This window comes from Monodon monoceros, unplaced genomic scaffold, assembly GCF_005190385.1.
Source record: "Monodon monoceros isolate NGI ecotype Baffin Bay Population unplaced genomic scaffold, NGI_Narwhal_1 Super_Scaffold_21, whole genome shotgun sequence".
In the NCBI taxonomy this organism is placed as follows: domain Eukaryota; kingdom Metazoa; phylum Chordata; class Mammalia; order Artiodactyla; family Monodontidae; genus Monodon; species Monodon monoceros.
Window position 1 is genome coordinate 149,242,299 of NW_021703778.1, and position 15,622 is coordinate 149,257,920.

General features: G+C 39.6%; 1 protein-coding gene across 1 annotated transcript in view; it reads right to left on the bottom strand.

Annotated features, from left to right (window-relative positions):
- Positions 1-15,622, bottom strand: part of ALKBH1 (alkB homolog 1, histone H2A dioxygenase) — a 32,402-nt gene that overhangs the window by 14,845 nt on the left and 1,935 nt on the right. Inside the window, exons 2-3 of the mRNA XM_029238680.1 lie at positions 15,004-15,112; positions 11,175-11,337 (exon numbers count right to left, since the gene is read on the bottom strand). Coding sequence (XP_029094513.1) covers positions 11,175-11,337; positions 15,004-15,112 — 272 coding nt within the window. The remainder of the gene's footprint in view (positions 1-11,174; positions 11,338-15,003; positions 15,113-15,622) is intronic.

Consider the following 15,622-nt stretch of genomic DNA (forward strand, 5'->3'; position numbering starts at 1 on the left):
AATCAATCAAAAAAAATTTTGGGGGGTCTAGGAACCACTGCTCTTTAAAAAAGAAAAGATCAGGCTGCTTTAAGGAGTTTATATTTTGACAAGAGACGACAGATAAGTATAAGAAATGAGAGGAAATTTTAAGGCAGTATAAAATTTGGCACTAAACTGAATAGCACAAGACTTGGAGGGCCACTAGAATTAAGAAAAAGCAGAGCTCAAAGTCAACTGTCTAATCAGTTAAGGCTTCATGGCAGAGTTGGGGAGTTGAGTATGGCATTGAAGAATGGTCAGCATTTAAACAAGGAGTGATGCAATAGGCAATATAGGCACAAAGCATGAACAGAAGCAAAGGATTTATTACAGGCTCACACTGTAAGTGGCACTCATCTTGAGGTCTGACAAAGTTTACAGAATAGATGCTATCTGCCCTCAAAGAGTTTACATTCTAAGGAAATTGCCACACAGACATACATCAAGACCAGTAACTCAATAAAAAGAATGGATCAAACACTGATATATTTAGGACAGCTGTGAAGAAAGAAGCATAGCAGGTCCGACTGCTATCCTTTGAAAGCACTGCATATTAGGTTGGCCCTTGGCAAGCATCTGGAACTTGGATTCTGGGGAGGTTCACACCATTGCCAGAACTCACTGTGCCTACATTGTCTGTATAAACAATACAGTTTATGCTGAACACCTGCCTCCCTTCTGGGAATCTGAATTTTTGTACCTGTCAGGCAGAGACTGCCTATGTGCCATCCCCTAGTAAAAATCCGGGCACTGAGCTTCTTTAAATCATACTGATGCTGCTGGTCCAGGAACCACACTTTTCTAGCCAAAATTAAAATACAAAACACCTTCTATCTCTTTCTAGCTCAATAAGAGATCATTTTATTCTTGACAAAGAACCCAAAATCAGATTGATCTGTACAAATAAAGATAACAAGGCAGCTCTGAAAACTTGATGGCATTTTAGACATTTGATATGGCACCAATAAGCTACTTTTCATCAAAAGATTGGGTCTAATGTTCTTTAAGAACAGGGTATACATTATTATAATTAACACAGGTTTATGGCATTAATAAAATTATCAAAATTATAGTAACAACCAAACATGAACATATAGCCTATAACATACCCTTTAAAATTTAGTTTCTTTTTTAGGAAACCAAAAAGAACATGTCTTTTCTACCTTAACTGTATCACTATAAAAAAGGCTTTGGGTTTTGCTTATATTATAGACGGGGACAGGTCCAGGATGCAAAAGAAGTCAGAGAAGAGCCATACTTTCACAAGCAATAAGTCCAGTCCTCATAACAAAAAGGAAAAAAAAAAAGCTTAAAGACGCTTAGTGAAAGAACAGTTGTGATCACCGAGTGTGCCATTTTGAGGTGAAAATGTGTGTGTGTGTGTATGTGTGTGTGTGTGTGTGTATGTATGTACTGTGTTAGACCCAGGTAGGTATGAGATTCTATCCCTTATTTCATATCCTCTTCTGAGAACTTGACTTCCATTCTTGCCTTTGTACAGAATTTCTGGAAGGAAAAGCAGCAACAATTGTTTTAACACTTGCCTTCAAGATGTGAGAGAAGGACTGGCCAGGGCTAGACATTTCTTGTCTTAGTACCATTTAGGGACCTTTCTGGTCCCCACAGGCCTCGTGGGTAACAAAGATTCCAAAAAATTCACTTGAACATTGTGAATAGTGTAAGGCCCAAACCAAGTTTCACATGCTCCCAGATCTTTTTCAAACAGAAAATACTGAGGGATTAATGAAAGGATGGGTGGGCTGTTCTTTTTTTGTACCTGATTTGTCCAAAAAAGAAGCCAAGAAGGCTCAGTGCCAGTGGAGCCACTTATCCACCCAAAGGAAGGCAGGGAATATGTTGGCACCTAACCTAACTTTAAATCTTCACCCAATTATCCAAAAGAATGTTTTCAAGCAGGTGTGACCCTAATTATTGGTTCTCACTGCAAACAGAAACATGCTGCCCCTCCAGGCACTAGCTGGAGGATGATGGATGGGTGGGCTGGCACCTTCTCCCCTGGTGAATGTGCCCACCCAGCACTTTGCTCACTTTCTGTCAGGGGTAAAATCTTAATGTAAGCGTTGGCATTTCTTTCAGCAATCTCATCCTATAGCACTGCTTTCAACTGAACCCTAACTGGGTGGAAACGAACTCTGTCCTGCTTGTCCACTCTCTATGCAGTGGGTAAGCACTGGTATTTTCTTTTCTTTCTTGCCTCAAGGGACAGTAGTGAACCATTGTGAAAGCAAAACTACTCACTCAGGACAGAAGTCTGAAGGTTGTTTATGACAGAAAACCTTCAAAATCCTATTGCAGGTATTGCTTTTTCAATCATTTTTAAAGATTTAGGGATTGAGTCTTTCACAACTCTGAATATTTCCCTCCATGACTACAGCTTTCTGTCCTTCATCCTTTCCTAGTCTCTCGTTTCCATTAAAGCTAAAGTTCCATCTCCTGTCCCTAGAACTCCATTTTTTCAGTATTTGAGTGCTTCCAGTTTTGTTTCCCTTCTCAACCTGAATCTCTGTCAGTCAGCGCAAATGGACATCCAACTCTACCTTAACACTCTTTTGCTATCTTGCAAATGTTAGTCTTATCTAATCTTCTACCTTCTGCTGTAAACTTTCACCATTTATCCCAAGTCCTCAGTCCTGCTCTTGCTCCCTTCCAGGACAAGGAGAATAGAGGCCTGATCAAGTGATCCAGTTACTGATTTCAACTTTCCTCCCCTACACCTCTAAACTTTTTGAAATCCTTACTCTGTCCTTCCTTCCTGTTTTCAGCAGTGGTCTTACTTCTTTTCATTAAGGCCAATTCTCCACCTATACTATCTCCCATTTCCCTGATGTGGCCTCTGAGTCCCTTCTCCATTATCATCTTTCTCCTCATATTTTCAACTCTTCCTGTGTACTTGTTTCTTCCTCTTGATCTGCAAAAATGTTCAACATTTCCACATACTTGAGAAAACATCTTTTCAACTTGACCTCTTACTCTGATACCCTGTATGTCCTGCCTCCCTCTGCTCCACATTGCTTCTTCTCTTCACAATTAAACGTTCCTAAAAGGACTCAATATTTGCTGCCCCCACCCCTTCTCTGAGATCTGACTTTTGCTTACACCACTCTACCAAAACTAGTTTAGTTTCAATTATACCATTTAATTGTCAAATTCCAGGCCTACAGACCTGGTTGGTCCTTCTCTTATTTTGGAAACACTTCCCTGCCTTGGCTTCTAATAGTACCTTTTTTCCCCACCCAGAGCTGATGCTTCCTAGGGCCAATCGCTTTCTTTTCTCTGTGTGTTTTCCATAAACAAACAAACAAACACATTATTCCCACTGTTTGCTTCACTATGGCCTTCATGTGTAACTCCCACATCTATATCTATCTCTGTTTCTCTCCCTCTCTCTCATTATGCTCCTAAGCTCAGTTCCATATTTCCAAAGGCATACTAGACATCTCCATGTGGATACTCCAAAGGCATTTCAAAAACAATAAGCCCCAAACTACACTAAGGATCACCTCTGCTCATTCTCCTCTTCCTCCAAACCCTATTTCCATTAAATCTTAGTATATAATGTTCCACTGAGGAACACGGAGGTGCAGGTATGTTTTTGGGATAATGATTTTGTTTTCTTTGGATACAGACTGAGAAGTGGAATTGCTGGATCATATAGTAGTTCTATTTTTAATTTTCTGAGAAACTTCTATACTGTTTTGCATAAATAAATAATTACAGCATTATTTACAACAGCCAAGACATGGAAACAACTTAAGTGTCCAACAACAGATGAATGGATAAAGAAAATGTGATACACACACAGAATATTATTCAGCCATAAAAAAGGGGAATCCTGCCATTTGTGACAACTTGGATGAAACTTGATGGCATTATGCTAAATGGAATAAATCAGAGAAAGACAAACGATCATACTTTTATGTGGACTCTAAAAAATCTGAAATAGAACAGACTCGTGGTTGCCAGAGGCGGGGGTGGTGTGTGTGTGTGTGTGTGTGTGTGTGTGTGTGTGAGAGAGAGAGAAATGGGTAAAGGTGGTCAAAAGATAAAAACTTGTCATTGTAAGAGAAGTAAGTTTTGGGGATGCAAAGTACAGCATGGTAACTATAGTTAACACTGTATTATATACTAGAAAGTTGCTAAGAGAGTAGATCTTAAAAGTTCTTATCACAAGAAAAATAATTTGTAATGATGTGAGGTGACTAACGTGAACGAAGTTTATCGTGATAACCATCTGGAATATATACACGTATGAAATCATCATGCCGTACACCCTGGACTAACACGCTGTTATGTGTCAATTACCTCAATAAACTTGGGGGAACCCCCACAACTGAAGTGTAAACCTGCCTGTCACTTAGAAATCTGTGCATAATCCTTAACTACTTCTCTGTCACTTTTCATAATCTCTTGGTTCCCAAGCCCTATACAAAATGTTTTTTCCAGGCCTTTTTCATCTTTTGTGTGGGTTATTAAGCTAAATTCATTCTTTTTTTGGCCGCACCGCACAGCATGCAGGGTCTTAGCTCTCCGACCAGGGACTGAGCCCGCACCCCCTGCAGTGGAAGCGCGGAGTCTTAACCACTGGACCGCCAGGGAAGTCCCTTAAGCTAAATTCTTTTTTTTTTTTTGTGGTACGCGGGCCTCTCACTGTTGTGGCCTCTCCCGTTGCGGAGCACAGGCTCCGGATGCGCAGGCTCAGCGGCCATGGCTCACGGGCCTAGCCGCTCCGTGGCATGTGGGATCTTCCCGGACCGGGGCACGAACCCGTGTCCCCTGCATCGGCAGGCAGACCCTCAACCACTGCGCCACCAGGGAAGCCCAAGCTAAGTTCTTAATTGTGCTTTTTGCAATGACTAAATTTTCAATCCATTTTCCTCACTGCCACAAGAATTATCTCTCTAAAGTGAAAAATCTATTACTAATCTTGATGAATTCCTCCTGTTTATAAGGACAAAGTCCACATTTTCCTATTGTGAAATAAAGTTTATGTTTTATGGCAAGATGAGATAAATTCATTCATTCATTCATTCATTCATTTATTTGCTGTGCCGTACTTTTTGTGAGATCTTAGTTCCTTGACCAGGGGCTGAACCCAGGCCCTTGGCAGTGACAGTGTGGAGTCTTAACCATTGGACTGCCAGGGAACTCCCAAGACAAGAAAAATTTAAACATAAAAAAATCTTCTCTGCCCTTTGGCTCCCTCTCTTCCCCTTACTGTGCATTGTGTATCTGCATTATGCATCGAGCAAACCTCACCCTATCGGCAGAAATACCTGCTCACGTAAAGAGCAACATTCTCTTAGCAACAAGACAACTCCTTAAAAGATAATGTTCCTTCTTGATCTTGTAAGGGGATGCTTAGATCTGGATTGTGTAAATTGTCAATAATCCATCACTTAATATACAACTCTCTGTGTCAAAAAACTTATATAACTGTGCCTTGACTTCTAATGGCTGAACAGTTCTTGGAGCTTTCTGACATGCTGTTCCCAGATAATAATCCTCAATTTGGCTTGAATAAAATGTTTCCATTTCTTTCTTAGATCGAGTAATTAATTTTTTGTCTACAGTATATGGCATGCAAACCCCCTTACGATCTGGCACGAACCTTTCTACTTTCATCTTCAAACATTTCCTACAAGGTAACCTACCCTCCTTCTTTCATGGCTGTGTTTTTGACCATACAATTTTCTACTGAAATGCTCTCTACTCTCCTACTCTACTCTCTGCATAGCAGATTTTTCTAACTTGCTTTTCCACACAGTTTAAACACTTAAGGGAAATCTTTATCCTCGATTCAGTCTCTCCCTCTATCTACTGTGCCCATACAGCACCTTGGAACTTCCTCTATTAAAGAATACAGCTTTAGTGCTGTAAATACCTTATGAAAGCACCTGAATTCCTCCTTTAATAGTTCCTTCCTCAAAGACATGTAATGAGTTTTATATCTATGCTAGCACCAAATATTTCCTAAAGCACAAATGTACATTATTTAATAAATTAATGAAACTAAGATGGAAAGGTATTGTACTATACAGTTTTTAATTGATGATTCTCAAGTTCAGCATTATGCTTTTATTGGACTAATAGAGAAGATATCAATTTACTTAAAATTAGTATTTACTGAACACCTTCTAATATATACTAAGAATTGTGGTTGGTGCCAAGGCTACAAGAATTTCAAGGTCTGGGGGCAGGGATGAGGCAGGGCAGGTAGTAGGAAGGAGAAGGGGGCAGATGACAGGATTCACTACAATAAATGCTATAACAGCATCATAAAGTCTTAAAGAAATAGAAAGGGGAAGGAATTAATTCTGCTTCCACATTGAGAATATCAATGGAAAAAAGCACACATACAAAAATGGATACAAAGCACTTCATAAGCTAACTTATGGAATAAATAAAGCTAAGTTGCTTTATTTAAATGTATATTTTCCCTTGCCTTATTTTTTTTATTATTTTTTTTTTCCGCTACGCAGGCCTCTCACTGCTGTGGCCTCTCCCGTTGCGGAGCACAGGCTCCGGACGCGCAGGTTCAGCGGCCATGGCTCACGGGCCCAGCCGCTCCGCGGCATGTGGGATCTTCCGGGACCGGGGCACGAACCCGTGTCCCCTGCATCGGCAGGCGGACTCTCAACCACTGCGCCATCAGGGAAGCCCTGCCTTATTCTTTAAAAAGTTATTTTTGAATAGATAATACATTCACAAAATTCAAAAGGCATAAAAAAGTATCCATTAACTAAGTAATTCTACAAATATTTATTTAGTAACTACCATGCACTGAAAAATAAAAACACAGGGCAAAGGGATAAAGAGGACGGGAAACAGGGGCTATTTTTAATTGAATAAAGGAATCATCTCATAAAATGACATCAGAACAAACAGCTTGTACAAAGAATCTGAGTATGCCTGATGTGTTTAAGGAACAGAATGGAAGCCAGTACTGCTGGAGAATAAATGAAAAGGAATAGGAGATGAGGTGGGAGAGCCAGATCATCTAGGCCTCATGGCCTTGATAAAGACGTTTGATTTTATTCTAAGTGTGATGGGGCTGTAAACAAAGAATCTGACTGGCCTTTGTCCTTGGTTCTTTACAGCAAGGTTTTAAATCCTTGGAATTTCTGGGAGGGATAGGAGTATCTGTTATTCACTGTGGACCCTAAGACCACACCTGAGTTTATGCTTAAAAGATGACTCAGGATGTGGGTTTGTTAAGCTAGAAAGACCAATGTCAACTTAGAGGGTTTAGGCTTGGTGATATTAGCATGACCTACTCGATAGGTGGAGGGCTAGAGACTGAGTTCAAGCATGCAGCCAATGAGTCAATCAGTCATATTCAAGTAGTGAAATCCCAATAAAGCTGTGAACACTAGGCCTTGGGAGAGCTTCCTGGGAGGGCTACATGCCCTGATTCCATGGGAAGAGGACATGGAAGGTCTGTATTCAGGACCCTCCCAGACATCACCTTACAGATCTCTTCATTGGATGGCCCTGATTTGTATCCTTTATAGTGAAATTATAATCATAAGTATAATGCTTTCTTGAGTTTTATGAGCTGTTCTAGTGAGTTAATGAACCTGAGGAGGTCATGGGAATTCCCCTGAATTTGTAACCAGTTGTTAAGAAGTGTTGTACAGCCTGGGGCCCTCCCAAACTTGTAGGTGGTGTCTGAAGTGAGGGTAATTTGGTTAAGGACCACGCCCTTAACTTGTGATGTCTGTGCTGACTCTGGATGGTTTGCATTAGAATTGAACTGCAGTATTGCACATTAGAAACTATAAAAGAAATGACACAATTTCTATACTCTGTAGAAAACAGACTGAAGAGGCACAAGAGCAGACACAGGGAGACTGGTTAGGAGGCTACTGCAGTAAATGATGGTGGCTTAGACTACAGTGGTTGTGATGGAGGTGCTGAGGAATGATTTTGTTTATTACAACTGTAGACCCTACTATATTTGCTGGAGGGTTGGAGTTAGGATTTTTTAATGGCTGTAAGTGGCTGCATTCTACTGCTGGGGTCTGTCATGCTTGATTTATCTGATCTCCTGCTGACAGACACTTGTTTCTCATTTTCCCCCATTACGAACAATGCTGCAATAACGATGCTTACACCTAACTATAGTACGCTTGTATGAGGATCTCTAGCTACACTATTCACTGACAATAAACTTTGAACAAAACATAGAATTGAGTTGCCCTAATAATGTGAACTATTTTTGCTAATATGTTCCAAATATTCCTTCAGTTTCTTCCTCCCTGACCACAGAAACCTAGAAAGTTAAAATCGAAAGGATTCTTAGAGGTCCTCTAGTTCAGTGGTTCTCAATGTGAATGTTATGGTAGATAATCAGAATCTCCAGGGAAATCTTTTTGAACCACAGACCTTCTCCCTTTCTGATATGCTCTGGGACAGTGGGAGAACTGGCATGTATTGTCTAGGTGACTCTGACCGTGATTCAGTCACCCTGAATGGCTTATCCAGCCCAATCCCTTTGTTTCCCAGATAAGGAAACTGAAACACACATTCTATACAGTGACAGAAGGAGAACTAGTCCCTTATTGATTTTCAGTGCTGCCAGCAATGTCTGAGCATATCAATTTCTTCCAATCCTTGACAACAGAAGGTTTGACCATAGCATTTTTCATTTTTTGCTAATTTATTAGACCAGAAAAAAAGGTATCTCACCATTGTTTACAGGATGATTTATTAAAGAGATTCATCTGAGCTATTATAGAAAATGACAACTGGGATTTCTACAGAGTCATTTGTCAGAAACAAAAATATCAATTACTTGAAAACACAGGCTGGCTTAGTAACAAACTCTAACCTCTCTGACTAATTTCACTCAGCCATGATCTTCCTTTACTTTGCTCTCAATTCTACAGAAGACATACTTGAGAACAGGATTTTCCTTACTGCTCTTGTCTATAACATAACCTACAGACCAAGAGGGTTTTAAAGGAAAACCAATGCATTTAATTTTCATTTTCCTTTCAACTTAAGAAAATCGTCTATTTCCCTGCTAGAATTAACATGACATAGTTTCTGAAAACTACACCATTAGAGCCACTTAAGTTGAAACAGACCACACAGAGCTGGTATAATGGTTTTATCAGGATGTTCTAAGGATTTCTCACATACTATCTTGTTTAATCCTCACACTATTAAACGAGGAAAAGACGACTCTGAGGTACAGAAAGGTTAAGAAACTGCTTAAGTTAACAAAGCTAGTAAGTGGCAGAGCTGGGATTTGAACCCAGGCAATCTGACGCTAGAACTAGTACTTTACATCACTGAACTCTTTACAATCCGGCCCTAACCTACCTTTCCGGTGTCATCTCTTGCCAATTCTATTCATGACTTCCAGGAAGCATCTCCCATCATCTATCTTTAATCTAGCCACTTAAGTGACCATACTCATAATCTTATAAACTCTATCCCTGTACCTGCCAAATTGTATTTAATTATGTTTACATGTCTCTGTCCTCGACTAACCTACAAACTGCTTGAAGACAGGGAGTGTGTCTTTTTGGTCTTGAATCTCTAACACACAAGCACAGTTATCTGACACAGCAGAAACTCAACAGGTATTTGTTGAATGAACACACGAATGTACATATTCTGTGCTCCTATCTCACAGAACAAGTTACTCTGTCTTTGCTCAGGCTGCTTTCTCTACTGACAACAGCCTTCTTGCTTTTCTGACTGGCAAATTCCTAATCATTTTTGAAGACTCATTTCAAATGGACAGAGAAAAAAAGAGGATAATGGGCCCAATTAAAAAATCATCTTTCCTTGACACCTCCTTCTTGCCTAGAAGAATTATTTCTTCCTCTGGCCCCCACTGCATTTTCCTAAACACCTATCGTAGCAGTTTCTGAGATCTATTATTTTATTCCTTTTGATACTGAGTGTCTGCTGTAGACTATGCACTCCTGTGTGCAGGGACAGTGTCCTGTTTATCTTTTTATCTCCAATGCTTAGCATCACACCTGGTACATAACTGACCCTCAAAAAATATTTGTAGGGGCTTCCCTGGTGGCACGGTGGTTAAGAATCTGCCTGCCAATGCAAGGGACACAGGTTCGAGCCCTGGTCCGAGAAGATCCCACATGCCACAGAGCAACTAAGCCCGTGTGCCACAACTACTGAGCCTGTGCTCTAGAGCCTGCGAGCCACAACTACTGAGCCCATGTGCCACAACTACTGAAGCCTGTGCGCCTGGAGCCCGTGCTCCACAACAGGAGAAGCCACTGTAATGACAAGCCCGCGCACCACAACGAAGAGAAGCCCCTGCTTGCGACAACTGGAGAAAGCCCGTGCACAGCAACGAAGACCCAATGAAGACAAAAAATAACTAAATAAATACAAACGATAGTAAAATAAATAAAAATAAATAGATTAAAAAATATATTTGTAGAATGAATGAAATGCTGAAACATTAAGGTACAAGGACTAGTTTCCACGAACAGCTGACCTACCGTAAAACAGGCAGTAACACTGACTTCATCTAGGAGAGTAGTGCTTTCAGTGTTACTTTCTTCAGGATACCGTAAGTCTTGAAAAAAGGCTTTTGAAGTCTTTTCTACTTTAGGTAGAAAAAAGGGCTGAAGCTGAATGAAAATGGATAATCTGGGCTTCCCTCGTGGTGTAGTGGTTGAGAGTCCGCCTGCCGATGCAGGGGACACGGGTTCATGCCCCGGTCCGGGAAGATCCCACATGCCGCGGAGCGGCTGGGCCCGTGAGCCATGGCCACTGAGCTTCCGCGTCCGGAGCCTGTGCTCCGCAACGGGAGAGGCCACAACAGTGAGAGGCCCGCGTACCGCAAAAAAAAAAAAAAAAAAAGAAAAGAAAAGAAAAGAAAATGGATCATCTGATGATTGAGAATGAACTCGTTATCTAAGATATGATAAGCAAATCTTTAAAGTGGACCTCAATTTAATATAACTGTCAAAGTGTCTGTCCAAATGTTCGTGGGGGAAAGAATATAACTGTGCTGTATTTGAGTGGAAATGAGGAAAAATAAATATGTTAGTATCTTTCACCGAACTATTATAGAGTAGTTCCTTTAAAGAGCTGTGATGACGTGAGCTGAATACGAATGCTTTACTGTGACTGCTAAGACTTACCTTAGAAACTCTTTGCTCTGTTCCCACAAATCTTGGGTCTCTTCTGTAGTCATATGTTTGTCCAGGTTACATACATTAGGTTTCTGAGAATATAGCTTAAGGCACTGCTTCACCCAGTGCCATTGGTAACCTGGGAGGAAGGGGTTTGGGATAAAAATAAATCCTATACAAAAGATGGATGAGAAAAAAAGAAGAGGAGGAAATCCTCCGTCAGTTAATCAGATCATGTATTTTTGTTGACATCCTTATACCCATTACATTATTATTTATTCCGTGTCTCCTTTTGCTAATGCTTCCAGTGGCTTCCACACATAAGCATATATTCTCATTCCTATTCTCTAATTTCAGAGGAAGAGGAGTTCCTTCAAGTTAATAAAAGCTGTTTTGATGATGAATGTTAGACATCTACCACTATGCAATTATCTCTAGTTTTTTGGGTTATCCTCAAGAGAAACAAATATTACACAATTATCAATTGTGTTATTCCAAAGCAAACTTCAGAACCGAAACTGACGAGTCACCTCTCAAATTTCACCAGGTATCATTTAGAGAGGTGGAAACTGCTTCCTGTAGTTACTACTTTTGTGATATCTCAGTGTTGCCTTTTTTGTTTTCTAATATCTGGCTAATGATTTTTTTTATATAAAATCATCTGTTAAAATAATTGGTGTGATTTCTGCTTCCTTTGAACTCTGATCACTATAACAGGGAAGAAAGGTGGTATAGACATCTGCTCAGTAGGCAAATACCTAACCATTTTTCCTCTGTAAAAGACGAATAACAATACTTAACTGGAATCCTATGCATGGTTAAGGATTCATTCATCAAACATTCAACAAACATACACTATATGTACTTTCTTAAGAATTAGAGATAAGGAGATGAAAAACTTTGTCCTAAGTACCTGGAGATAGAACAGTAGAGACGGTTATACAGATAATGCCTTTAGAAGTCTGGCTGTGAAAGGAAACAAAGGCTGAGTAGTCACAGAAGAATAAGGGGGGAGTTTATTGTTTTTAGGGTTTGGAAAGACCTAAGCATGCTTACATGAGCAAAGAGCCAGCAGAAAGGAACTGGTTGAAAACAGAAGAGAAGAAAGGACCACAGCAAGGTCTTGAAAGCTGGAAGGGGTAAAAGAAGGTGTGATTAAAGGGTGAAGGGAGTGGTTTTGAACAGAAGCAATCCCTTTTCCTCTAAAATTGGAGGACAGGAATGGACATTCACTTATAAGTGTGGAGGCCACTTCTGCATGTCATGTATTAGTCAAATTCTCCAAGTAATTTAGGAGTAACAGGACTGTCAATATTTTTAAAGAAAAAAAAATATGAAAAAAATTTCCAATAACCTACTGTCTGCTATCACCACTATTTCACAAAATAAGAATATTGTAATACCCACAAAGATATCACATCAAAGGAAGAATACTTCTGATCTAATTCAAGTTTGAACAGTGACAGGAAACTGAATACTTTTATAGGCAGTCCATTCCAGACAACTGTTGTCTTCCCTTTATGGAGTTAAAATTTGCCTCTTTTTAATTTTTCATGTATTGGTCTCAGGTCCTGACACATACAGCAACCCCAAATCAGTTGTCAATTCTTCTTGATAAATGCCTCTAACTCTGTAGCTAACATTTACTGAGCATTTACTATGTGCAAGGCACTGACCTAAGTACTTTACATGTACACTCACATTTAATCCTAACCTTATGAAGTGGGTACTACCTTTAGACACATTTTACATATGCGGAAACTGAGGCCAAGAGAGATTAAGAAACTTGCCCAAGATCATACAGTAGGAAGTGATAGAACCAGGACATGAAGCCATGTAGTCTGGTGTCAGACCTTAATCACTAGTATGCATTGCTTCCCACCCCTTTTTGTGTACAACAAATTTTCAAATGTTTGATGCTGTCATGTTCCCACTCAGGTCTACTCTTTCCCAGGCTCAGCTTCAGTCTTCAGACCCATCACCTTCCTGCTCACTCTTGTAAGGACAGCTTGTGGTATACTCAGATTCCTTCAGAATAAGCAGGATCCGGAAGTAAACATAATCCTTCTGATCAAGTCAGAGTAAGAGGAGACTCCTTTCCCATGTTCTGGACATGGTACTGCACTTAAATGCAGCTTACAATGGCAGGAAACATAACATAATGAGGTACCAACTCAAATGATGTGGCTTAAGTGTGAAGTCCTAGGAAACCTCAAATAGCAAGTACAATCATACCTCAGAGATACTGCGACTTTGGCTCTAGACCACGGCAATAAAGCAAATATTGCAAGTCACATGAATTTTTTGTTTCCCAGTGCATATAAAACTTATACTTATGCTCTACTGTACTTTATTAACTGTGCAATAGCATTATGTCTAAAAAAACAATGAACACACTTTAATTAAAAATTTTAATTTATTTATTTTAATTATATAAAATAATGCTGAAAAATGCTAACCATCATCTGAGCCTTTAATGAGTTGTAACTTTTTTTGCTGGTGGAGGGTTTGAAATATTACGAGAATTATCAAAATGTGACAGAGACACAAAATGAGCAAATGCTGTTGGAAAAATGGCACTGATAGACTTGCTTAATGCAGCGTTGCCAAAAACCTTCAGTTTGTAAAAAAGAAAAACAAACAAACAAAAAACAGTATCTGTGAAGCACAATAAAATGAGGCATACTCCAACCTGGACAACAGAAAACCGAAGTGGGATTGATAACTTTGTAGTCTGAACAATCTGTTAAGGGAAGAAGGCACAACAACAGAAACATGGCCGTGAAAACAGGAGCAAGGCCTGAAAGGTAAAGAGCAGCATTCAAGAACAAAAGGTGCACAAAACACTACTGGTGATGTATGCTCATTTACTCAAACTCATGAAGAGCAATGCTTTCATATATAAAAGCCACATTTCAACTGTTTTCTTTGTGACTTCAGACACAAAACTGGTCTTTAGTTCTTTAATATAGAACTAAAGTACACAAGGCCTTTTATAAAAGTTTTAAAGCTGTTACCCTTTCCAATGTTATCAACATATACTTCAGTGCTGAGAATGTACTAATAACTGTAACACAGACCTGGCCCTTGGTACAACGAAAATTAATTTTTTTTAAAGGAATTTTTCTTGCTTTTGACCCATATTTGAAATCACAAGTGCAATGTTAACTTTATGTCTTCTAGAAACAGGATGCAAATATAAAATCGTTTGGCCAAAGGCATTTACAAATTTTCTAAATCATTCATGATAATTAATCTATCAACACAATGGTCCCATGAGCCTAGAAAAAAGGTTAGTAACATTACCCACTCTTCATCATTAATTTCTCTACCTGTAAAATGAACTACCTGATATCATTAAAATTCAAAATTCTAGATTATTTAGTCTTTTAGGACTTTTGATCTCATTAACTTTAATTCTCTTTTCAAAAATTCAGTCTTGATGATAGCAACAATTTTTAAGTTGTTATGCCATTCGTGAATGTAGGGATTTTGCGACCTGAATGAACATTATGAGTTACTCTATCAATTCAAAGTGCTTCTTTTGCCAGAGGAGATGTTCAGAGCTGCAGCAGGGAGCCCAGAGTCAGTGCCCTAATTTTTGACTCGCACCTGGTTTGTCACGTTCTGCACTATAAGGCAGGCATTACTGATTCCTGTTCTATCCTTTGGGAATGCCAAATAAATGGAAATCTTAGACATGGCAGAATTCAGGAGGGGTTTGGGAGTGGAACATTTGTGTGTTTAGTTTTCTTCTTTGTCTATTTACTTGATTATAACTCCTCCTCCAAAATTAGACAAATGATTGATTTTGCCTTCTGAGCTCAAGTGCACTCACCAGGATAGCCCTGGAGACCGTAGGCTCTCCACTTGCTTACGGGCTGAAGTCCAGCTCTGTACGCATCATGGTCACTGACTGAGGACACGTTTAGGTGAGATTTGACCACCTGGCAGGAAGGAAACAGAAGTCAGTGGGTTAGAGCTATTTTACAGATTAACTGTGAGAATCTCAAACCTCTAAAGGCATTTCTGATATGGGGCAGTTAGGAGTCCTAAGTTTGGGGTACTAAACTTAGCTCTATCACTTACTTAATGCATGACTTAGATAAGTCACTTAACTTCTTAGAACCTCAGTTTCCTCAGCTATGTACTAATAACACAACAGGGCTATACAAAATTGAAGTAGTGATGAGAAGCAGACTAACTTTGGCCTTTAAGACTATCTTTTCCTATGATACCACACCTTTGTGATTTCTTATAGGACTCTGAATTATGAAAGGTGCTTGGTATATGGAATACTCTAAGTCACAATGCTATTTACTTCGGTTAGGGCTAACAATAACGCTCCTGAGGAACTTGTACACAGATGGTATTTAAACAGAGCTATGAGGAACACCAGGTTGGGCAGGGTGAGTACTCAAACCACTCAGAAAAAATGGTTCAATAAAACATTGGGA